This window comes from Podarcis filfolensis, assembly GCF_964270895.1.
Source record: "Podarcis filfolensis genome assembly, chromosome: 2".
Taxonomy (NCBI): Eukaryota; Metazoa; Chordata; class Lepidosauria; order Squamata; family Lacertidae; genus Podarcis; species Podarcis filfolensis.
Window position 1 is genome coordinate 84,292,036 of NC_139605.1, and position 25,721 is coordinate 84,317,756.

General features: G+C 44.8%; 1 protein-coding gene across 1 annotated transcript in view; it reads left to right on the forward strand.

Moving 5' to 3' along the window:
• The first annotated feature begins 3,026 nt into the window (after positions 1-3,026).
• Positions 3,027-25,721, forward strand: part of LOC310754208 (uncharacterized protein) — a 38,836-nt gene continuing 16,141 nt past the window's right edge. Inside the window, exons 1-9 of the mRNA XM_083595835.1 lie at positions 3,027-3,305; positions 4,660-4,822; positions 7,646-7,795; positions 13,108-13,268; positions 13,931-14,107; positions 14,590-14,731; positions 15,311-15,498; positions 15,777-15,918; positions 18,771-18,956. Of these exons, the coding sequence (XP_083451961.1) occupies positions 3,129-3,305; positions 4,660-4,822; positions 7,646-7,795; positions 13,108-13,268; positions 13,931-14,107; positions 14,590-14,731; positions 15,311-15,498; positions 15,777-15,918; positions 18,771-18,956 (1,486 nt within the window). The 5' untranslated portion in view covers positions 3,027-3,128. The remainder of the gene's footprint in view (positions 3,306-4,659; positions 4,823-7,645; positions 7,796-13,107; positions 13,269-13,930; positions 14,108-14,589; positions 14,732-15,310; positions 15,499-15,776; positions 15,919-18,770; positions 18,957-25,721) is intronic.

Genomic DNA, 25,721 nt, shown 5'->3' on the forward strand with positions numbered 1-25,721 from the left:
TCTTGATTTCAGTTTAACTACAAATAGGGCTGTTGGCAATATCTGGTTTTCAACATCGCAAAATATCCCTAGGTAAATATTGCAATATACCGATATATCACAATGTCTGAAATAAGGATGGAGCTATGTAGAGGCATTGGCTGGCTTCATGGTTTTCCCCCCATTGTGATTTTGCATGGCACACGTGCGCACACACATCATGATTCACAATATATTACCAGGTCAAAAATTATGAAACCGACAGCACAATATAGATTTTAAACTGGTTTTGGATGCTATATTAATATATCGCCCAACTACTAATAGGGATGAAAGTGGATTTCATTTTCATTTTCTCTTTTTTTTAATGATCATGCCCGGATTGGAACACAAGCATTCAAATCAGATTGCATGTCTATAGACCTTTCTGGGGATGATTATTTTTATTCACCCCACCTCTTCATTTTAACACGGCAGTCTGTGGGCTTTCTGTCAATTTCCCCCTTTCTTCTTAAAAACTATTTCCAGCCACTTGAAGCAGCTAGAAAGCACAGTGTTTGCTGTGTTCATTGAAATGTTTTAAGTAAAAAAGCCCCTGGAAGTGGCAATGCATTGCTGTTGGCCACATTTTCCTGACTAATTCTATGTATTCCCCCCGCCCCCCAAAATACCACAAAAAGAGCCTAAGTCCCAAGCACTCACTGTCCAAATTGTGCTCACTGTGTGAGGGGGAAGCTTGCCTTGCCAGTTCAAAGCTCCTTGCAGAGATGTCACTGTGACATAATATTAAACTGCAAAGAACTCATGATGATAAGGCTCAGTAGGCTGAGTCACCTCTGCAAAGCAAGTCAAAAAGGTGGCGATTTTGCTGCCAAAACTAGTGAAGTGAGTACAGCGCCATGCTTTTGAAGGTGAAGGGGCAGTAGGTGAAGGGGCAGTGTTGGTCCAGGAGAATTGTAGGTTTTTCTTTCCATTTGTCAGAAGTGTTGGTCAGATTGCAAAAGTCACAGATCCTTTAGAAGCCAGAATCCCACCTCTCTGAGGGCGAAACTAGATGTGGTGCTAATTGCAGAAATGCAATCAGATTCCTCATCTTATCCTCCAGATAACCCTGGAGAAGCCTAAACCGCCTCTGAAAAAGATAGATGACAAAGGTTGTAGATACTTCCAAAACCAGAAATTCCACCTTTCTGAACTTGTATCTATTTTGTGTTTTGTCAGAAGCAAATGTAGAGGTTATGATTAAAATGTCCTGAATTGAAGGCGAGAACTCTCTTGTGTTTTTCATAGTAGGGTAATAAAGGGAAATTCAGCAGGTGAAGGTTTTCACACTTGTGTCAAACTGGATTCTTCTTCTGCACAAGAATTCTGGCACTGCCTTATGTTGCATCTGGTCATGGTACTGTCAGAGTGATGGGTCAGATTACCCAGTAATTTCTTGTGGTGTTCCAGGAAGCAGAAAGATTACCCCAGATTGGATTACCCCACTGTACCGTCTTTCTAGCTTACAATACTCAAGGCAGTATACAAGCTGAAGAAACAAAGAATGTACACCTTATAACAAAAATGTGATAATAAAACATAACATATCCATCCCACCTCCTGGGCATGTTTATGACCACATGCTGTGGTAATTCAGCAAGGTTTTAAAAGCGTTCTCCCTCCCTGGTGTCAGTGGCAGATCTTGGGGTCTCAAATTTCAGGGGCCAAAAATTTGGCACCCCAGCCTCTTGTGCTCCATTCGAAATAAAAGCTGTGGCATCTCGGAAGCTCTGTGCCCAGTGTCACCAAACCCATTGCACTTCCTTAAATCTGCTTCCGCTGGTATGTTCACCTGACATGCACACTGTAAGGGTTCCAAGCAATTGCTCAAGAGCAAGCAGGCAAATAACTGCCTACTTGGTAGTAAAGCCTTGCTTTAGCTGCTAAAATAAACTTTATCTGTCCAGAGCACCACTCTCCCGTGGCTGGCTCATTCACTGGAAGAATCCGTGAGTGGGCGGTTCTTAAACTTTCCCCAGCAAAGTAATTTCTTGACGCCCAGTCTGTGCCTCCCCTCTCTGCACGGAAGCTTACTGCGCAAGGAGGTCGTGGGTAACGGAGGACCCCTCTCCTCCCCGCTTTGCCCAGGCAAGGTGTCTTGGCACCGCCTCGCCTCCTCCGAACCCTACAGCTCCTCTCCACTGGAGGTGTCGTTACTGTCCTCCGTTGAAAAGGAGCTGCTTCCCACGATCCTTAGAGGCTCTCTATAATCCATTCGGCTTTTCCTCTCTCCCTCCTGAATCGATGGCAGTTCCCTGACACACACTCTCAGCCATTTTTCACCTCAATGAGCATGCCAAGTCTAAAGGCTCTCCAAGGACCCACCCCTCAAAGGCAGAGTCCATGGAAGGTGGCTAAAGAGTGTCCTCAACCCAATAGTGCCTCAGATACTGCAGAAACCTTTTCTTAAATATTCTCACTTACCTGGGCTAAATGCCAATTGGGCCAAATTAAGGAAACACTTCTCCAGTCCCACAGTGTGAAGTCAGTGGGGAGAAAACACCATTGCAGAAAGATCAGGGCAGCTAGATGCCCAAAAAGAAAAAAGATAAATCACTAATTGAGCCTCTTGGCTTATGGCCAGTCCTGTACATGGGGCAATGCAGCTAAGAAAGCCTTACTTGAAATGCATAGCAGTCAGCAGGTGAGAGCCACATCTATGAAGCACAAACTGATCAGTAGGTATGCCGACACACTAAACTCCTGTATAAAAATGAGCAGGAACATAAAGTCACAAAAATGGAAACTGCACTAAAGGTATGTCCAGCTCAGTATTGCTGACTTTGACTGGCACCAGAAAAGAAAATGTTTCCCTGGCTGACTTCACAATAAATGTGCATCAGTGCACAGCCTCCATGCACAACATCTCACATTTCCAAGAGATAAGGAGTTAACTCTGAGTTCAGGTCAGAGTGACATTCTTTTAATGAGTAACTAGCTCTTGCTAATAATTAAAAATCACATGGAAAAGAATAAAAACAGGGTTGGAATGTTAGAGATATTTCAGAGACAGGTTTGGCTGGGTCTCCAGCTGATGGCATTGCTTCCTTCCTGACTTTCTTAAGCATTTTCTTGGATTTCCGGCCTAAAGAAGAGCTCAGTGAAAGATGGAGGTGGTTGAGGCAGGGGCTTTGCTCCTTCTCTACCTGCTCTTCGCTTTACTCTTCTCCTCCTTCAAAATGTACAAGAAGAAAAGCCAGCTACCCCCAGGACCCACTCCCTGGCTCTTGCTGGGAAATCTCCTGCAGAAAGATGTCTTGCCCCTCTACAAGTTCTATAAAAAGGTGAGTTTCCCTGTCCATAAATGTCAATAGGATTTTGCCTAGAATAGTAGGACAGAGAGAGGAGGACACAAATTTAATTTCTTCCTTGTCTGGTCTGTGTATATCTGCTTGAGTCTGCTGCTTTGAGAAGCCTTCAGTTAACAAAATGGAGCTTATGATAGGAAAGTTCCCATCCTCTTTGTCTTTTCCCATGCTAGAAGGCTGTAGAGAGTATGGGGATCCATATGAACCAACCTGGACCTTCTTTTGTGCCTTCTCTGTGAGAACTCCATAGGGTGGCAACATGAGAATGGGCCTTTGCTGTGGTGGCTCACCATTTGTGCAATGCTCTATCCCAGGAAGCTCACCTGGTGCTTTCATTACATATCTTGGGACACCAGGCAAAAATATTCATTGTCACCCAGGCCTTTGGCTAATTAAGCAATCTATACCTTTTAAACTTGGGTGGGGGATATTGTTTTTGCTTGTTATTATGCTATGTATTTCTGTGTTTTTAAATTAATATTAATAATAATAATATGATGATAATAATATAATCCTCAGAATAAGAGCACTATAGAAATTTAAAAAGTAAAAAATAATGGATGGATGAATAGCAGCCATGAATTTTGATGGAGGTTAAAGCTACAGTTGATGGCCATATTATAGCTTGAGGAAATCTGTCTTGGTGGAACCGAGTGCCTACTACCAACTTTAACTGGTGTCCCAGCTGTGTCTCTATCTTATCAGCTGTTAAAACTGTCCATCATTACATCTAGCAGTCATGAATTCCAAACTCTGTGCTGTGTCTAAGAAGTACAGTCATACCTTGGATGTCAAATGGAATCCTTTCCAGGAGTCCATTCAACTTCCAAAACGTTCGGAAATCAAAGTACAACTTCTGATTGGCTGCAGGAAGCTCCTGTAGCCAATCAGAAGCCGCAGAAGCCCCATCGGACATTCAGCTTCCAAAAATAGTTCGGAAACCGAAACAGTCACTTCCGGGTTTGCGGTGTTTGGGAGCCAAAACTTTTGAGAATTAAGCTGTTCAAAAACCAAGGTATGACTGTATTTCCTTGTGTTTCTCTTGAATTTCCCACCATAGAGCATCACTGGGTGACTGGCCAGGAAAGAGATCTTGTGTGATGGGAGAGGGAGCAAAACCTCTCTCTCCACTTCCTTCACACCATGACACTGTTACACACTGCTGCCTTGTCTCCTCTTACTCACCTTTTTCCTAAAAAAAGAAAGAAAGATCCAGATGTTGTGCCCAAGTTTGGCCCAGGGAACACAGTTTCTCCACCCCTGCCCTGAGGTATCTGTCCAAAGGAAGCATTGCCCAATGAAGCTTGCTTGTCTTTGATTCTACTTTCAGCTCATTGATAAATATGGCCCCATATTTACTGTCTGGATCGGGCCAAAGCCCATCGTTGTGATTTGTGGATATGAAACAATGAAAGATGCTTTTGTGAATCATGCTGAAGAATTTGGTGGGCGTCCTGAAATGCCCTTCATAGACAGAGCGAACAACTATCGAGGTAAGGGATGTATTGCATTTCTGTGCTTGCCTGTGTTAACCTAGGCCCTGCCACACTTCCCTGTCTATTATGCTCAGCAGTTATGCCATGTTTCAGGTACACAAGTAGAGCAGCCATGCTGGATTAAAATGGATGGCATCATGCCATGTTTGTGTCTTCTGTATCAGCTGCTTGAATCTTTGTGAACATGTTTGTAGCTTTAGGTTCGATGAATGGTGTGGCGTTTGCCCTCCTAGGTGTGTGACATCATACTGGCTTCATAAGGAAAGGGTTAACTAAGTGTAAAATGATTAACCAATAGGAACCCAAGGGAAGGAGTTAGAGTTAGACTTAGAGTTGTTAAGAAATCAGTCTGGAGTTAGAGAAGAGAGAGGGAGGATAAGTCTGGGGTTGGGATAGTCTGATGTGAGAGAGTGAGAGAATCTGTTAAGTGGAGTCAGTCAAACAGTTGAGATAATCAGTCAGAAGGTATTAGGAAGGTATAGGCCGGTAAAGAAACTAAGGTTAAGAAACTGACAAGAAAATTATCTGAGAAACCACAGTGGTGGCACAGGGATCAATAGACCGTCAAACATCTGGGGACCCTGTGTGATCGCCACAAATGGAGACCTTGGCATTGTGAAAAGAGTAACAGAGCAACAGCCATGAAGCCAAACAAAAAACAAAAAACGAACTGATAGCACAAGATGTTTTGGCAAAGCAGTGCTTGAGTGTGTGAAAAAGTGACCTGTGTGAAGAACTGCTGATATAGCATTGGCGCAAGTTGTTCCTTCCCCCCTATTCCAGATAGATTATCAGAGGGAAATTTTGTGGGGAAGTCCAGCTCATGCTGCTGATTGATATGCAGCCTGCTCTTCTTTCTTGGCTGCTGCTCTTTCTTTTTTCAGGATGATGGTGATCTGATAGCTCAGTTGGCAGAGAATGAGACTCAACCTCAGGGTCGTGGGTTTGAGTCCCACATTGGGCGAAAGGTTCTTGCATTGCGGGGGATTGGACTAGAAGACCCTCGTGGTCCATTCCATCTCTACAGATCTATGGTTCTGTCAATGTTTTATCTCCCTTTCTTCTTCTTTTTGCTAGCTGCCTCTTTTCATCCATTCATCATTTGATTTGTATGCCCCTTTTCCACAAATAAATCACGTTCAAAATGGCTTACAAGAAAAAAAGAATACATTTCAAACACTACAAAAAAATTCATGATAACATAGCAAAAAAACAGTAACAGCTTCATAATACCATAGCAAAATGTTTAGCAAATATACCACATTTCAATACGATAGATAAAGATATATAGTCAGGTGCTGGTTGTGGTTGCTCATGAGTAACCAGGCAGGACTCCGACCTGTCTTTTACAGGTTTTATTGGTGCAAACTATTTACAGTGCAGAACCCCAAAGTTCATGTCTGTCTTAGTCGCTTGCAGATTCCGGGAGTGGCCCCTTCCGTTTTCTCCCCCAACATAAGAACTTAGACACCCCAAATCTCCGCCTCCCCTCCTTACGTTTCACCCCTCTGCGCAAGCTGGGCAACGGAAACTGCATGTCTGTCTCAAAACATCTGGAGGGCCGAGTTTGAGGAAGCCTTGGCTAGAGGGAGTTAGGAGTTACATTATTAGATTGATTGCTTTGTCATCTTATATGCACATTATAGCCATTTGCTTAAATTCAATCATATGTATCTTGCTTTATTTTGAAATATTATATCTTATTAGTTAATATATAAGTTCCAGAAACTTTCATGATTCCAATTCCTATCATTTGATAATACAATTAATGTTCGTATAGTAATAAACTGAGTGATTCCTTTAATTTGAAATCGGATATCTTTGATTTTTATTGTGTAAGGTTTATTCTTGCTGCACTGAGATGCTACTGACCAGATTTGAACCTTGACTGTAATTCAATGAATACTGGTGCAATGGCCAGGTTTTGGCATGATTTGTACTAACAATGAATAACACCTGATCAAGCTCCATTTTGATTTGAGATGCAATTCCCAGTTTCAAGGCTCTCAACACTAGGAATTAATAACATGTCAAAAAAAGCGGTAGTTACCAATTTCCCACAGCCTCAGGCAAAGAAAAAGAAAAAGTTTGAAAAGGAACTTTATGCAAACCAGCTGCTTTTCCTATTCAGGGAAGTTTCCCTTCCCCAATCCTGGGTAGAACCAGATCTAAATACTGGCAGATGTTTTAGTCCCTGCTCCTCTGTCCATAACAGGGATTTAATGGCAGATGTGGCATGATGTGAATGCACAGAGATCTCTCTCCTCCAGCACCAGGGCTAGTGCACTGCCCTATATTAGTCAGTATGAAGTCTTGGTGACCTAATATACAGGGGAACTTTCAGTTACGAGTTATATTATTTACTTTGATTGATTACATTGTCAGTGCTACTTATTAGTATACAGGCACATTATATCCAGATTGGGGCAATTAAGTGGATTGTTTTAAAGTGGGTTTGCTGAGCCTACGAGCTCAGCAAACCCACTTTAAAACAACTGGACTTTTAGTGTTGAATGTTGGAGGGTATGCAGTAAACACAGTTTATGACAGAAAGTGCACTATACTGTGTGAGATAAGTATTGATTGGTGGGAAGTCTGTGCTGTGCAAGCAAAGAGCAATGAACGTGCACCAGTTGTATAATCTCAGTGCAGGCGAACCGCTAACAAATCATGCTGAATGCTGAATAAACCAGTTGTCTGGAACCATCCCTGTTTGCAATTACAAATGGGAATATAGCTTGAAGGAGGAAGGCACCATCTCTTATATTGAAACTTCCTGCTGGTTTCTGTACATTGAGCTCTCCACCTGTTTCCTTTCAGGAATGGTCAACAGAAATGAGGCAAAATGGAGAGAGGTGCGCAGGTTCACATTATCCACCCTGCGGGAATTTGGGATGGGAAAGAAAACAATGTCTGAGAGGATACAAGAGGAAGCCCTTTGCCTGGTAGAAGAATTGGTAGCCACACAAGGTACTCTTGAGCCATACGTCTTCCAAAGAAAATTCTGCCATCCTTCAATGCAGGAAGTGGGGTTTTATTTTGTTATTGTTGTTGGTGATTGTAATTTGTCTCTTCTTACTTCAGACCTCTCCGATTTTAATTCTCTCTTTAAATATTGGGCAAGCTTTATATTCTTTTTGGGGGTGGTGGTTCTATGATTAATTTGTTTTTAAAGCTAAGTGTCAGGGGTCTGCCTTCAAGGGAGGGGGGAGAGACAAGAACGTACAGACAGCCTCCTCCTTTGTTGAGCAGCTGCACCTCGTCAGTCTGGTGAAAGCGAGTCTTTAGGACAAAAGGACGACGAGAGAAAGGGGGGGAGGATGCAAAGGCTCAGTCAGGCTGAGATGAGCCACGACACCGCTTCCAGGGAGTTGGACGTGCCTCTTCCATTGCATAGTTTTCACCAGGGAATTACACGTAAGGAAAAGAGGCGGAGATGGGGTTCTCCCGGGCTTATATGCTGGAGGGCAAACAGGAAGAAGGCACTTCCGGAATCTGCTGGTGATTGAGGCAGACATGGATTTTGGACCTCTGCACTATACATAGTTTTTGCACTCAATAAAACCTATAAAACCCTCCCAAAACTAACCTACCTATTCCAATCCCTCCCAATCTGGATCCCCCAAACCCAACTCCGCAGATGGGAGGGAAAACTACACTCCTTTATCTTCTCACACAAAAACCCAACAATAAGCCCCAAATACCTGCACCTCCCCACCTCAGAAGGAGGATGGGGAATCCCCAACATAGAAGGATATTATACTGCCAACCAAATGCGCCATATAATCCCATATATACTAGAAGATGAGACAAAACAATGGATACACCTAGAGAGGGACACAACTGAAAATACCTGCACCACAGCATACCCTCTCCTCCCGAACAAACTAAGGAAAATTCCCACAACACTTAACAGGTACACACAGACCATGCTCAAGGCATGGAAAACAGTAATAGGCAAACTATCCCCCACCCCATCCCCACTAATTCCCCTGGCATACCACCCATTATTCCAACACGCAGCACAAAACCTCCAGATTAAAACCTGGCAAACCAAAGGCCTATATCGCCTAACAGACTTCTACAAAAATAACAAACCTTTATCAACACAAGAAATACAAGACAAACTAGAAGACACCCAAATGCCCTGGTTAACACATCACCAATTACATGCCTTCTTAATAAGAATAATAATAAATTTTTATTTATATCCCGCCCTCCCCAGCTGAAGCCGGGCTCAGGGCGGCTAACAACAATAAAATAAGAAAACATTTTAAAATCATTTCATTAAAAATAAATAAAAATAAAATACTTCAAATCAAATTGAAGGCAACCACTGGGTAGAGTTCTGAGAAAATTGCCAAAGGAGGGGGTCAGGCTGTGCCCTGGCCAAAGGCTTGGCGGAACAGCTCTGTCTTGCAGGCCCTGTGGAAAGATGTCAAATCCCGCAGGGCCCTAATCTCTTGTGGCAGAGCGTTCCACCAGATTGGAGCCACAGCCGAAAAAGCCCTGGCTCTGGTTGAGGCCAGTCTAACCTCTCTGTGGCCTGGGACCTCCAAGATGTTTTTGTTTGAAGATCGTAAATTCCTCTGTGGGACATACCAGGAGAGGCGGTCCCGTAGGTACGAGGGTCCTAGGCCGTATAGGGCTTTAAAGGTTAAAACCAGCACCTTAAACCTGATCCTGTACTCCACCGGGAGCCAGTGCAGCTGGTATAGCACCGGGTGAATGTGATCTCGCAGCGAGGACCCCGTAAGGAGTCTCGCTGCAGCATTCTGCACCCGCTGGAGTTTCTGGGTCAGTCTCAAGGGCAGCCCCACGTAGAGCGAGTTACAATAATCCAGTCTGGAGGTGACTGTCGCGTGGATCACAGTGGCTAGGTCAGGGCGAGAGAGGTAAGGAGCCAACTGCTTAGCTTGGCAGAGATGAAAAAATGCCGCCTTTGTTATAGCTGCAATCTGCGCCTCCACAATCCAGCAGTAAAATCAGCAGCAACTAGGCTGCAGACAACCTTTGAAAACCTCCTTTTAACAACACAGGGACACGGCAGAGGAATGGTATCCGCAATATACAAAATACTACTACAAAATCCCACGAATTCCCTAGACGCAATCAAAAAACAATGGGAGGATGACATAAGCTATGAGATTAACCCCACTCAATGGACCAAAATGTGGACTAAACCCCCCTTTAAATCCATATCAACGAAAAGAAAAGAACTCACTCTGAAACTCACCTACAGGTGGTACCTAACACCAAGAAAACTAGCACTAATATGCCCAGGAACCTCACCAAAATGCTGGAGAGGGTGCACCTCCACAGGCACATACCTCCACATGTGGTGGGAGTGCCCCAAAATCCAACCATTCTGGACAACAACCGTACGAGAAATAAGTAAAATAACCAACCAAGTATTAGAAATCACCCCAGAATTGGCGTTGCTAAACATCTTCCAAGACAATAATGCCCACTTACACCACAAAGAACTCATAACCAACCTACTTTCAGCAGCCAGAAGCATCATAACCAGACACTGGAGAGACCTGTCAGGAGTAAGCATGGACCAATGGTACCCAAATAGTATGGGAAACAGCCCTACTAGAAAAATTAACCAATAAACTGAAATTGACACGGGGACAAATAGAAGAAGACACCTTCACCCTGGTATGGCTCCCCTTTATCACATTCACAGCCCAACAAGACAACAACAATAATCCACGAACAGCATACAAATCAATATGGCTAACCTGATCCAAAACACCCACCCACCCCACTCACACATGAAAACAAAGACCACCACAGCCAACCACAAATGAATAATCACACCCTAGGCCAACCCCAACCTCTCTCACCACCAAAGGAATACAAGCGAACAGCAAAGAACCTGCACAAGCAATGCTGACACCAAACCCTACATATAGTAAGTGAAGTAGAAACATTGCCACCCGACCCCACTCTCACCCATCTCTCCCCCCTTCACCTCTTTCCCCCTTTTCTTCCTAATGTCTCAACAAATGAAAGTGATTTGTAAAAATGTTACATGGGGAGAAAAAACACGAGAGAGAGACATTGCACACTTTTGTAAATCAACAAAATCTTTAATAATAATAAAAAACCCATAAAAGACAGATGGGAGTCCTGGCTGTTACCTTCGTGAGCAACCACACATATTCCTCACACTAAGCTAGGGAATTTTTGTCACCTGCTTACTTGGTTGTTGAGACAGATAAGAAGGTAGTTCTTTCTCTCTCCTCCCATTGTCCTCCTGCCCTTGCGGCATCTGTCATGTTGATGCAGGGTGTAAGTACTTGAATTGGGAGTTACATATATGAAATGCAAACCACTCACTTGCAAAATGCAACCATTGTGTGTTGATCCAGATTTCTAACTAGACCAGTACTCAAAATAGTTTGCAACCAGTCTTTCTCACCCTGCTGTTTTCTCCCTTTATAATAAAAACAAAACAAAAGATCTTGCTATTGCAAAGGGAGGGTCAGAAGTGAGATGGGGAAACCCAATTTATTACCAGGCCAGAAGTAATAATAATAATAATAATAATTTATTATTTATACCCCGCCCATCTGGCTGGGCCTCCCCAGCCACTCTGGGCGGCTTCCATAAAAACCAAAAATACAGTAAAAATCACACTTTAAAAACTTCCCTGAACAGGGCTGCCTTAAGATGTCTTCTGAATGTCAGGTAGTTGTTCATCGCTTTGACATCTGCTGGAAGGGTGTTCCACAGGGCGGGCGCCACTACCGAGAAGGCCCTCTGCCTGGTTCCCTGTAGCTTTGCTTCTCAAAATGAGGGAACCGCCAGAAGGCCCTCGGCGCTGGACCTCAGCGTCCGGGCAGAATGATGGGGGTGGAGACGCTCCTTCAGAAGACTGCCATTTCCACAACACCATATCAAATATTTATCTATTTACCTATCTATTTCTTTTTTTAAATAAACTTTATTCCATTACTATATTAGAATAAATCACAAAACATTTAATACATTTAATACTTAAACATTAGATTTCACATATACGCACATAGGTTGGTGGTTCAAGCCCAAGCAGGGACAGCTGTGAGTGGGATTCCTGCATTGCAGGGGCTTGAACTAGATGACCCTCAGCTCCCCATTTCTATGATTCTGTGATCCTCACACTTCAACTGTACTTCTGTATTACTAAATATAATAAATATCAGAAGGTGTCATGTACAAGGAATTTAGATAAAGGTAAAGGGACCCCTGGCCATTAGGTCCAGTTGTGGATGACTTTGGGGTTGCAGTGCTCACCTCGCTTTATTGGCCAAGGGAGCTGGCGTACAGCTTCCAGGTCATGTGTCCAGCATGACTAAGCTACTTCTGGTGAACCAGAGCAGGGCATGGAAATGCCGTTTACCTTCCCGCTGGAGCAGTACCTATTTATCTACTTGCACTTTGACATGCTTTCGAACTGCTAGGTTGGCAGGAACAGGGACCGAGTGTGGCGATCACACAGGGTCCCTGGACGTTTCACCATCTATTGATCCCTGTGCCACCACTTTATTTCTCGCTGCCACCACCCAGGCCCTACCTGGTAAAATACTGAGTCCAGTCAGGGTTAAATTGGAACATAAACTTCTATTTATTTATTGGAGTTTAACAAGTGTGTGGTTTCATAAATGGTCTCAGTCAATTACAATCATGGGGTCCCTATCCAGACCTATAACTTCCGCTACCTGCTCTCACTCACTAAACCACCTCTCACATTTTTACCTGTCTTTCTAGCTCTTAACTGTTCCTGACTCAGCTTTTTTCGCTGCACTAACTCAACCTATGCACAGACTCTATCCCAATTCACTCCCACTCCAACCAAACACCCAACTCCCATCGAACTCCCCCTTCGCCCCTCCCGGAGCTGATTTTATAGTTCCTCTGACTCCACCCCCCTGGGTTCTGATTAGGTAACCTGTTTCACTATTTCACCTCCAGCACTCTCATATGTTAATGTCACACCGAGCAACGGGAGCTCACCCCATTGCTGGGATTCGAACCGCCAACCTTCTGATCAGGAAGCCCTAGGCTCTGTGGTTTAGACCACAGCGCCACCCGTGTCCCTTAAATTACAGGGAGATATCAAAAAGAAAATATATCAGTTTTGCCATAAAGGCAAAAGCATCGCCCCAGAGTGGCTGGAACAACCCAGTCAGATGGAAGGCGTATTTATTATTTTTATTATTATTTTTATTATTATTACTACTACTACTACCAACTTGCCAGGCCCCACTCACTGTGTCTTGTTTTTCTTGCAGGGCAGGCCTTTGACCCAAGAAGAAGCTTCACATGTGCTGTTTCAAATGTCCTCTCTTCAGTTGTCTTTGGGAATCGGTTTGACTACAAAGATCCGGTGCTGCTGGAGAACCTTCGTATTGTGCAGGACTTCATGGGCTACCACCGTACTTTATCAATGCAGGCATGTCGTTCCTTCTGCATGCTGAACCTGGGGGTCTTTCTTCCACCTCTGTGTTTCTGCTGATAACTATTTCTGTTCTCAAACAGGCATGCTTCCTCAAATTTACTTATGTCACCAGTAGGGATGTAAAATGTGGTTCAATTCATCTCAGTGTGACCTGTTACAGGTCTTTCTCCTACATAAGAAACTGCAATCCAAATCAGTTCTTCACCCCAGTGGCCTGTCTTTATGCAAATAATGCCAAAAATATCATCACATTTTTGTTAAAGTTGTAAGTTTACATAAAATGCCGTGTTTGAATGCCGTAACCTTAAGCAAAAACGTTGCACTCTGACAAAAGCATCAGAGAAGGCTCCTATTTTTCCATTGGAGTGAGATAAGTGACCTGATGACTCATTTCTGGATACAAGAGTGGCAGAGCTCTCACAGCAGGAAGCTGAAACTTGAAAAGTCTCTGTATGTGCTTGTTGGACATGACTACTACTAGTAGTAGCAGCAGTAGAAGCAGCAACAGCAGCAGTAGCAGAGAAGTTCCAAAAGCCACATTAATTTAATAACCTCTGAACGAGAGAGGCAAATACAGTTTATCTCATTTCTCATTTATCTCATTTATGATTGCCTTTTTATCTCATCTCCTCATTTCCCCATTGCTTCTGTTCCAGATTTATAATTTAGTCCCAGGAATCATGGCTTACCTACCTGGACAGCACAGGAAGATATTAGCAGACTGTGAAAAAATGAAGGCCTTCATTCGTGAGAGGGTGGAGTCCCACAGGAGGACACTGGATCCTCAGAATCTCCGTGACTATATTGATTGCTTCCTTATCAGGTCAGAGAAGGTAGGGAGATCCACAACTTTCTTTCCCTACATTTCTGAGATGCCCCTCATTTGTAGTTAATTTGAAACTGTCCCTCATTGTTGTTGCACTCCCTCATTCTGAACCACTGTCCCTCTCTTGGCTTTGGTGGCTGCTAAAGTCCATCTCCAAACTAATCTCAGATGGAAACATCTTTCCTCCAGTTTATTTAGACATCAACCCAGGCAGGAGAAACACAGTTGACCAAAATGAAATCATACATGAGATTGTGGCCTGAAATTCTCCCCCCCCCCCACTGGTTCTCAATGATGTCTTTATATTCAACAATATCTTTATATTGCAATAAGCAATGTACATCTTGTGTTTGAATTTAACACAGTTCATTCCATTTATAGCCTTGAGAAGACAAGGTCATGACAGACCAGACCACCAAGGTTATTGTGTGGAATAGGATGAGATGTTTCAATTTCTCCACCCTCCTTTCCCTTCTGCCTTGTTTACAGAAACAAACCAATCCTGAGAATATCTACAGCACCGAAGAGCTTGTCCAGTGCGTGTTTGGACTCTTTATTGCTGGGTCAACAAACTCAAGCACTGCCTTAGTCTTCAGCCTCCTTTTGATGGCTAAATTTCCACACATTCAAGGTACTTAAATGGCCAAAAGATCAGATTTGCTCTGCTATCCAACACAAAATCTTTCAAAGGTCACTTGCAGTAAATTCAACGAAACAGCAAAATATGGACTATTTCACTAATATAGTAATAGTGATATGGTAAAAAAAACAAGTAAAGAAAATATCAATGAACAATTGGAAGTTGCATCATAAAAAACAGCAAAGCTGTTCAGAGGCAGTAAGACTTACTCATAAAGATCATTGCAGAACAAAAAAAGTATTTCTACACCTCTAAAGATGTCAGACAAGGAGGTTTGAATGAGGGTTAACTTTAGCCTTAGTTTCTAAGAAGAGAAAGATGATTTGACATACAATTTTTTATATTTTCATGCAGCTTTCCACTCAGATGAATCCCAAAGTGACTTACAAACAATTAATAATAATGGCATGATAGAACATAGTAGAAAATCACAAATACAGCATAAATCATATGACTAATTCACAGATATTCAGATGATGCTCCCTGCATTTTGGAAGAGAAATTGCTGTGTCAGCTGAAAAGCAGCTCCAGAGTTCCGGAAGTACATTTTCTGAATGCTTTCCATTGTAGCGAAAGTTCAACAGGAGATTGATGAGGTGGTAGGTGCCAACCGCATCCCTGGCATGGACGATTGGGTGAGGATGCCCTTCACAAATGCCGTTATCCATGAGACTCAACGATTTGAAAAAGGGAGCCTTGAGGGCTTCCCACGTGCAACGACGTGTCGTACAGAGTTCCGGGGCTACATCATCCCACAGGTGTGATTCACGCATGGAATGATCAGTTTACTATGGGGAGGAAAAGGGAGGGATTTAGCATCACATGAAGGGCCTTGATCTGCCATAGTTCCAGGCAGTGTGGAGACAAGTCGTAGTAAGTTCCCCCCATCTACTCCATTTCTGGTGATTTTTCAGAATGCTGTGCAGTTATGTGAGACAGACTGCTTCAGCAATCACTGTCTTTCTGAAAAGAATGTCCTTTCTTATATGACTGTGAAACCAAAACAAATAATGCAACGTCTATCTTCTCCTTGAAGTCCACCACTGTGGTTCCAATGCTCACAACTGTGCACTATGACCCTCTCCAGTGGGAGACTCCAGAAAAGTTTAACCCTGGACATTTCTTGGATGAGAAGGGTCAGTTCCGGAAAAGAAATGCCTTCATGCCTTTTTCTGCAGGTGACTTGATTCTCGTGTTGTGGGGTTGGAGCTGGTGGCCGGTGTTTGAGTAGGAGTGGGATGCTGGGAGAAATCTGGTCATTCTAGGAGATAAATAAATGCTGGAATTGGAGTGGGCAAGGATATTTCTCCTGTTCACCTAATATTTGCTTTGGACCTAATATGCATATGTGAAGCCATTGAGCAAGGGTTTCTACACACAAACTCACACAGATTTGCATAAAACTGTTTTGGTTCTGCTTTTCAAATGAGAGCAATTTCACACACACAGACCCCAGAAATAGGTCACATGTTGTCTAAGTTCTTGGCTTTATCTGTATGAAGAGGTCCCACACATTTGCTGTCTTACACTGAGCTCCTTGGATCTTCTGTTGCCCTAATGACTCATTAAAAGGTAAAGGGACCCCTGACCATTAGGTCCAGTCGTGGCCAACTCTGGGGTTGTGGTTCTCATCTCGCTTTATTGGCCAAGGGAGCCGGCGTACAGCTTCTGGGTCATGTGGCCAGCATGACTAAGCCGCTTCTCGCGAACCAGAGCAGCACATGGAAATGTCGTTTACCTTCCCGCCAGAGCGGTACCTATTTATCTACTTGCACTTTGATGTGCTTTCGAACTGCTAGGTTGGCAGGAGCAGGTACCAAGAAATGGGAGCTCACCCCATTGCGGGGATTTGAAATGCCGACCTTCTGATCGGCAAGTCCTAGGCTCTGTGGTTTAACCCACAGTGCCACCCGCATCCCAATGACTCATTACTTCCAGGCTATTACCTGAAAAAGAATGTTGGTCTGGCTTAATTAGCTTTTAAAACATGCTGTAATGGTTCTAGGGGTTGCTCGTGCGTAAATCGGCGCCACACCTTCCACCAACTCTTCTCCCTGGTCTCGGATTCTGGTTGTCACCAGCAGTCCCTTAACTTTGATGGGGTGCCCATTCGGGAGTTCTAGCACCACTTCTATGGCTATAGCTGCCTTAGGAGGGTCAGGCTGGGGCACTTCTATTGGTTGCTGGCCTGGCTGCTGCCCCTGCTGGTTGGCAGCCAGGTGTTGTCGTTTCCCTGCGTCTGCCCTTCCTCCCTCTTCTCGTCGCAGCCAGCAGCCCCCACCATCCCTTGCTAGGCTTTTCTTTGGGTGCAGACCTTAGCAAAATGTCCTGGTCGTTGACAGAGGAAACACTTCTTGGTAGTTTTCCGCTCCTTTCCCTCCATTTTACGACCTTCACTGGAGTTTGAAACCTCTCTCTCACGCGCGCCATCAATTTCCATTGGCTCCGCCACCTGGGAAGGCTGTCTCGGTATCTCAGGAATGCGGTAGTCATGGAAACGTTCCCTCTCATTTCCCGCTTCTCCTGAGCCCGCGTACGCCAATCGCAAGCACAGCCTTTGTGAGCTCATCCAGCGACCGTGGTCGGGGAGCGCGGGATAACTCGTCTTTCACTGCAGGGGACAGACCCTCCTCAAACAACATTTGTATCGGTTCAGAGTCCAGATCCCACCTGAGCTGGTGGACTAACATCGCAAAACGCGACCAGTAGTCTCTGACAGACTGGCTCCCCTGCTTGCACCCCATCAGTTCCCGCCGAGTCACACTTTGCTCCACCTCACTGGAGTACATCGCATCCATTGCCTGGAAGAATTTCTTAAGGTCCTTCAAGGCATCATTTTGCGTCGCCATTAGGGGCCTGATCCATTCGCGCGCCCCATCCTGCAGATGCCCCACAATGTAAGCCACCCTCTCCCTGTCATCAGCAAAGTCATCTTTCTGCAGTTCCAAAGCGTACTGTACTTCCGTTCGGAAAGCATTGTAGTCTTGGGGCTTCCCACCAAACTTGTGAACCAGCCCCGGTACCTTCCTTGCGATGGGGGTGGATCTGACCTGTGCATCATGAGTCCGTCTTTCGTCCAGCCGCGCCGTCAGGATAGCTACATGCTGCTCCAAGTCTCGGTTCCTCTCGACCAGACTCCGCACTGCAGCTGGTTGCTCCGTCTCTCCAGCTGTCCCTGTTTGGCTCATCGTGCTGCCTCTCCGGGGCTGCGCACAAGCAACGTCAGTGACTGACGGATTGCTGTAATGGTTCTAGGGGTTCCTCGTGCGTAAATCGGCGCCACACCTGGCTGGGTTACCTTGGTGAACTCTTTCTGTCCGGACAGCCACAAACCCGTGGCTGTCTCAATCGCTGGCAGAATCCGTCAGTGGGCGTTTCTTGAACTTCTTCCAGCAAAGAAGCTCTTTGACGCCTAGTCGCCACCTACTCTCCCTGCGCGGAAGCCTTCTGCGCAGGGAGGGTGTGGGCAGCGGAGGACCCGTGCTCTCCCCGCTGGTCTCCGGCGAGGAGTCATGGAGCCACCTCGCCGATTCCCCCATCTGCCCCCCTTCTCCACTGGTGCTACGCTGATTTCCTTCCCCAGAAGACGGGCTGCTTCTCTCCCTCCCGGGATGCTCTCCGGAATCCCTCTGGAGCCCTCACTCTCCCTCTGGCTCCGATGGCAGTTCCCTGACACATGCCTATTCCAGATTAGCATCAAGCAGGTCTTCCAAGCCTGCTGTACTTTGATGCTACATAACATGTCTACAATGAAATGCCACCCACGAGTCAGAGAAGCAAGACAAACTGGAGACCAACAGTTCAAAAACCCACTTGCTGAACCACCTTGACCTTTCATGTACATAACAGTGTGCAAACAGAGAGCCGTAAACACCAACTGAGAATTGGCCCTATTGCTGCCCTTGTTATGCTTGCTTTGTTTTGTTTTGTTTTTTAAAAAAAACTCTTAAATGCCAGCATTTGCTGTGTTTGCTGTGCACTATCTTGGTCTTTGGTTATTGATTGGCTCTGCCTTCTTTCTCTCTGCCAGGAAAACGGGCATGCCCAGGGGAAGCCCTGGCTCGGATGGAACTGTTCCTGTTCTTTGCCGTTCTGCTCCAGAACTTCACCTTCCAGCTGGTGGGAGATTTCAAAGAAATGGACGTAACATCATTTCATATGCAGTACAAAATGAAGAGCGCATGCTTACAAATGCAAGCCATTAGACGTTCTAAGTGATCTAGTGAGGTAAACTAAGCAGAAGGGATCAAGGCAGTGCCTCCAAAACTATTTGTAGTAAGTAGAATGGAAGCACTGAGAGATTTGAATCCAACAGTACTGAGGAAAACCAAATATTCCAAGCTTAGGTGGAACATGCCATAGGAGCCGCCCCCCAAGTAAAATATTTGAGGAGGCTGCCCCCCAAGTTGATAGATATTACCATTCAAATGGGGTTCATATGCCGTATCTTGTGATCAGTTATGCAGGGCAGGGCTTAACCCCCCCCCCCAATATTTTATTAAGGTTAGCACCCCTGGACAAGGCAAAAATTGAACAGGCTAATCCAGATATTCTCAGACATCAGCTCCCATCATCCCAGCTAGTAATTGCTAGCAGGTTGCATGGGTGATAATGTGTTGCTATCCTCACTTTTTAATGCCACACATTGCCCATTATTCAATGCCAATTATTCACAGTAAACAGAACAGAAGTAAAACAAGGCTCCAAAAATGAATGGAATGTCAAGTGATAATACCTTTACAAGTGTGTGTGAAGCAGATACTGCAAAACAGTTTGTTGTTTAGTCGTTTAGTCATGTCTGACTCTTCGTGACCCCATGGACCAGAGCATGCCAGGCACTCCTGTCTTCCACTGCCTCCCGCAGTTTGGTCAAACTCATGCTGGTAGCTTCGAGAACACTGTCCAACCATCTCGTCCTTTGTCGTCCCCTTCTCCTTGCGCCCTCCATCTTTCCCAACACCAGGGTCTTTTCTAGGGAGTCTTCTCTTCTCATGAGGTGGCCAAAGTATTGGACCCTCAGCTTCACGATCTGTCCTTCCAGTGAGCACTCAGGGCTGATTTCCTTAAGAATGGATAGGTTTGATCTTCTTGCAGTCCACGGGACTCTCAAAACTGTAAATTACCTGAATTACGAATTAAGGCTATGACAGTAATTTTGAAATATAATAAGGATCCTAACTAAATGAAATACTATGTCAATATATTTTGTTTTACAAAAGATATGTTTAGGAAAATAATAAATCTAGTTTTGCCTGAAAAACTAAAAAATAAAGCAGTAGTTATTATTATTATTATTATTATTATTACATTTCTACATGCAGTAAAAACATGCAATAATATCCGTTTCTTTGGGGGGGATTAAGAAATTTTAAAGATTGACATTAAATTCTAATCCAATCCGTAAATTTGTGAAGAAATCCATTTTTCAGTGTACCAAAAATAAATTGCCTTCAGAAATATATATATATTTCAGATACTTTTTTTAGCATCAAGAGAAAAGAAAATGCAGCTGTGTTGATTCTTTTATTGCTTAAAGCAGCCTTGGGGGAAAAGGTCCAACTGATTTTGGTGTTCTAATGTCAATATTGCAGACTGAATTACTATTACAGGCAAGAAATATTGTTAGTACCTTGGTATCTACATTAATTACAGAATTAGCTTATAATTTGCCCAGCTGGCTTGGTCTTTACCAGGTTTGGAAATAACAGAGATATGAGCATCCTACCATATAGATGGCAAAGAAGAGTAGGAATATAAATTCAATCAATCAATAAAAATGTATTGTGTGAGGGGAGTGCATAAAGTTTCCACTCTGTTCTACATGCCACACAAAGTTTTTAAAACACCCATAAGGATGCCCTCCAGTTAAATATTTTCCTAAACTAAAAAGCCAAAATTGAAGTGTTAAAAGATGGGCTCCTGTCAGTAAGATAATTTGCTTGAGTTTTACTTTTCCTTCCAGTTGGAGAATGTTGAAGGTTTTCACTGTGTCAGATGTGTAGTGGTTTCAGAAATCTGGAAAAAGAGCTCTCAATGTTGTTTTTTATTACAACAAAAGTTCAACAGTAGATCGATGAGGTGGGAGGTGCCAACCATGTCCCTGGCATGGAAGATAGGGTGAAGATGCCCTATACCAATGCTGTTGTCCATGAGGTTCAACGATAGGAAGAAGAGAGCCTTGAGAGCTTACCACAGGACACAATGTGCCGTACAGAATTCTAGGGTTACATTATCCCTCAGGTGTGTTTCACACATGGATTGATCAGATTACTACAGAGAGGGAAATGGGAAGATTTATCATCATGTGAATGGCCTTGATCTCCCAAAGTCCCAGACAGTGTGGATACAATATATGGTGATTCTCCACTTCAACCCCATTCATGGTGATTTTTCAGAATGCTGTGCAGCGACTTGTTTTTATGCAAGAGAACCGGTTTTAGAAATCACTTTCTGACAAAAGAGACAGTGATTTCTTTCTTCATGAAAGAAAGCTGTTTCCTATTATATTTATGTGTACTGTAATCTTCATCTTCTCCCTGAAGGGAGCTGCTGTCCACTGGTCACAACTTTGCACTTTGACTCTCACCATTGGGAGACTCCAAAAAAGTTTAACCCGGTCATTTCTTGGAGGAGAAGGGTCAATTCCAAAAATAAAAAATAAATAAATAATAAAACCTTTTTCGGCAGGTGACCTGATGGATCCAGGTCTGATTGGGGTTGGTGGCATATGTGTGGTTGGGATTGGGGTGCTGGGAGAAATCTGGTAGTTCTAGCACAGGCATAGGCAAACGTGGCCCTCCAGGTGTTTTGGGACTACAACTCCCATCATCCCTAGTTAAGAGGACCAGTGGTGAGGGATGAAGGGAGTTGTAGTTCCAAAAAATCTGGAGGACCGAGTTTGCCTATGCCTGTTCTAAGAGATAAATAAGTGCCATTAAACTAGCTCTTCCAGTCCCTCACACTCACACTTCAGCTCAAAATTTGTTAATTGTTACACGTGTCTCAAGAAATCCACACATATGTGCGCTGTACACATGAGCTTTAAGCATTCTTGCAAGAGGGAAATCTTTTATGTGGTGCAACCGTGTCCCATCCTGGACAAGTATCTACACTCTGAGAGGCTTCCAACACATATAAAAACAAAATAAAACTATACAAGTCTGCTTTCAGATGCCTTCTAAAGATTGTAAAGTTACATCTCCATGACCCAGGGGCTGCATAACTCCATACCCCCCAACTTTTCTCTGATGAAAATAGGGACATCCTAAGGACTCTCCCTGGAAAATAGGGAAACTTGGAGGGTCTGTAAGGACTGTCTATCTTGATATATTTTCTTGTCATCATAAGCTTTTTAGAATTGTCCTTTTGTCTCTGGGTCATGTTGTCATGCCACACAACTGTTCCAATTCATTTTTTTTTAAGTAAAATGCCATACTTTCTGTCTATTCTTCCTGCCTTTAAAAATTACTTTTAATGCTATCGCCCACCCTCAAAAGGAATATGTCTATTCTCTTGACTGATTATTCTTACACAACTGGGTTGCCAGAGGGACTTGTGCTTAGCTACGAAGGATGTGAGAGATAATTATATAGAAGATGCCCAGGTCAGCATGTTTACTTGCTTGGGGTCGGGGGTGGGGTAGCAGCAGAAGAATGTGGAGAGAAGGAAGTCGCCTTTTGGGCTTTTTGCTCAAAATATGTTTCTTATCTCCCCCACCTCCATTCGTCGAAACAATGCAGGAAAAGATGTGCCTAATGAAGTTTGAATTACTTGAAAGGTTTTCTCACCACAGGCATGGAAGAACTGACAGAGTACATTTCTACCTGTTACTTAATGCTATAGATGCCAATAAAAAGTTTTCTCCAGCTGAATTTGAATACCTTTGAGGCGAAGAACCCTTGAAGGAGAGGAAAGTTGAACTTTCTCCTGCTTCCTCTGGCTTGGATTAAATTTCAATTTCATTTAAATTTCACAGCAAGAAAATAGTTCTTCCCCTACCCATCTGTAGTTCATGGATGATCTTGTTCTATACCAGGGTAGTCCAACTTTTGATTGCAAGAGGGCTGCAAGAGTACTTTAACATGGAATCTATGGGTCACTCATTGCCATGCAGCACAGCAGGAGCGAGTGAGCCCAAAATTTGACAACCCCCCACCAAACTTCAATCTGCCTAAGCGTGGTGCTAGGCTTTGGGAAGGACAAGGCGTAAGGCTCTGGCAGCATTCTAGAGCCCCCTCACTTCCTTCTCAAAGCTGGAAAAGCACTAACTAGGCTTTGTGATGGAGACAGGAGGACTCTGGGACCCTGTCAGAGCCGGCCTTCATGCCTCCTTCCTAAAGCCCAGCGCCTTGCTTACCTGGCTTTGAGAAAAGAATTTGAGCGCTGGGGGGGGGCATCAAATGTTGCCAAGGGCCACCAAAAAGGACCTTGAGGGCTGCATGTGACCCTTGGGCTGTGTGTTGGACGACAGTGTTTTGCTAAGTTTGGTTACATGTTTTGTTGAGATAGCATAAATATTTTAAGGCACAATAAGATAATGTGATGGGATGTTGAGCTGCTTGTGCGTAAAGTTACTAATCCCTCAGTGTTTGGCTAAGTCCACAAACCACTGTCTGTAACGGAGCCCCATAAACATGGCTCCGTCAGTCGCTGGCAGAATCCGACAGTGGGCGTTTACGGAATTTCTTCCAGCATAAAAGCTCCTTAACGGAAACACGTCTTCTGGACTCTCTACGTGACAATTTCCGGTGAGGAGTGGGTGTCCCTAGAGGAGGTCCTAAAACCTCCTCCCTGTTCTCGCTGGAATTGTCTCTGAGTCCTCCTTCCGACTCACTATCCCTTGGAACTGCCTCTCTCCCCCTGCTGGTTCCCTCATCAGCTGACAAGTCTCTGCCAGCCTCTGTGAGTCTCTTCCTCTCCAGTTCTCCCGATGGCAGTTCCCTGACATCCACCTCCCCTCCAGGGCCCCCTTCACCCCCTCCTTTCCCCTCCTCTGCGGGAGGCGAGGGAGCAAAACCCCTGAAAGAACTTCCCTCATCTTCCGAAGTCTCGAACATTTTCCTCCACCGGTTGCTGTTTCGGGTTTCTAAGTACTCATCCTCATCGGAATCTACTCCTTCTTCCAACTCAGACCCCGTGAATCCTTCCAATTCCTCCTCCTCGTCGGTGGTGCCAAAGTACTCCCTCCGGAACCTCGCTACTGACTGAGGTTTCCTGGGGAACCTTTGATGGAACGCTTCAATCAAGACCTCGTCATTGACTTCCTCTGCCGTCACCCAGGTGTTTTCTGACTCCGGTTCCCCTTCCCACGCCACCAAATACTCCACCTGATGACCCTTCCACCTGGAGTCGAGGATTTCCGCCACATGGTTGCTGCTTTCCCTCTCTTCTAAGACTGGTCCCCGTGGGAAAACCCCTTCATTCCCCCCCCTATACGGTGACAGCAATGACCTGTGGAATACTGGGTGCAGTTTCATGTGGTTCGGTAACCGGAGTCTGAAAGCCACTGGGTTAACCTGTTGAATGACCTCAAATGGTCCCAATCTTTTGGGTCTCAATTTCTTACAACCCCCCTTGAACGGCAATCCTTGGGTTGACAGCCACACCTGATCCCCCACCCTTATGGTTTCACCTTCCCTTCTGTTCTTGTCTGCCTGCTTCTTATATTGTTCCTTGGCCCTTTCTAAGTTGAGTTGGAGTTGACGATGTATCGCTTCCATTTCTTCTACAAACTGTTCGGCGGCTCGGACGCTCCATCTCTCCCCTCCTCCCCCTGGAAATGCCCTGGGGTGGCACCCATAATTAGCCAAAAAGGGGCTCATCCCGGTGGACACATTCTCCGCATTATTGTAGGCAAATTCCGCCAGCGCCAACTTTTCCACCCAATCGTTCTCTCTGTCATTGACATAACACCTCAGGTATTGTTGGAGGATACCATTTGCTCTTTCCGCCTGCCCGTTGGTTTCTGGGTGCCGGGCAGTCGAAAAATTGACCTCCACGTGCAGTAAGCTCATGAGCTTCCTCCAGAACCTGGACGTGAATTGTTTGCCCCGGTCTGAGACCACCCTCAAGGGGGCGCCATGCAGTCTAAAAATATGTTCTACAAACAATTTAGCTGTCTCTTCCGCCGTGACTGCATGTGAGCAAGCTACAAAGTGGCCCATCTTAGTTAACAGGTCTACTACGACCAGTATGGCGGTTTTCCCCTTGGATTTCGGCAGATCAGTCATAAAATCTATCGATACCGCCTCCCATGGCCTCTCTGGTGTGGGCAACGGTTCTAACAAGCACGCCGGCGCCCGCCTTTCTCCCTTGGCTCGCTGGCATTGGTCACACCCTCTTACATACTCCCTTACATCTTCCCTCACCCTGGGCCACCAAAATTCCCTAGTAACCAACCACATGGTTTTGTGTTGCCCAAATGCCCTGCTGTGGGGTTGTCGTGCAGCTGTTTGAGTACTCTCCCTCTCAATTCCCCTTCGGGTATATATAGTGCCCCTTTGTAATACAATGCCCCGTTTCTTTCTTCAAAACCTCCGGAGTTTTCTCCCTCCCTCCTTAGACCTCGGAGCTTATTCTGGGCGTATTCATCATTCTGCGTCTCCTCTACCAGTTCCCTTTGCCCCACCAACGCCGCCCCACACACCCAGCGGTCCTCTGGGATGATATGTCTCTCTTCGGGTGCTCCCTCCCCCTCCAAATACTCTGGTTTGCGTGGGAGAGCGTCCGCCCTGACGTTTTCTGGGCCTGGCACATAGCAAATTTCAAAATAAAATTTGGAGAACTCCTGTGCCCATCTCACTTGCCGTTGGTTGAGCACTCGTGCCGTTCTCCAGTACTCTAAATTCTTGTGGTCTGTGCATACTTGCACCTTGTGTTGTGCACCAATTAGTAAGTGTCTCCATTTCTGGAACGCTTCGTGAATGGCGAGTAGTTCTCGGTCATATACCGTGTAGTTCCTCTCGGATTTGTTTAACTTCCG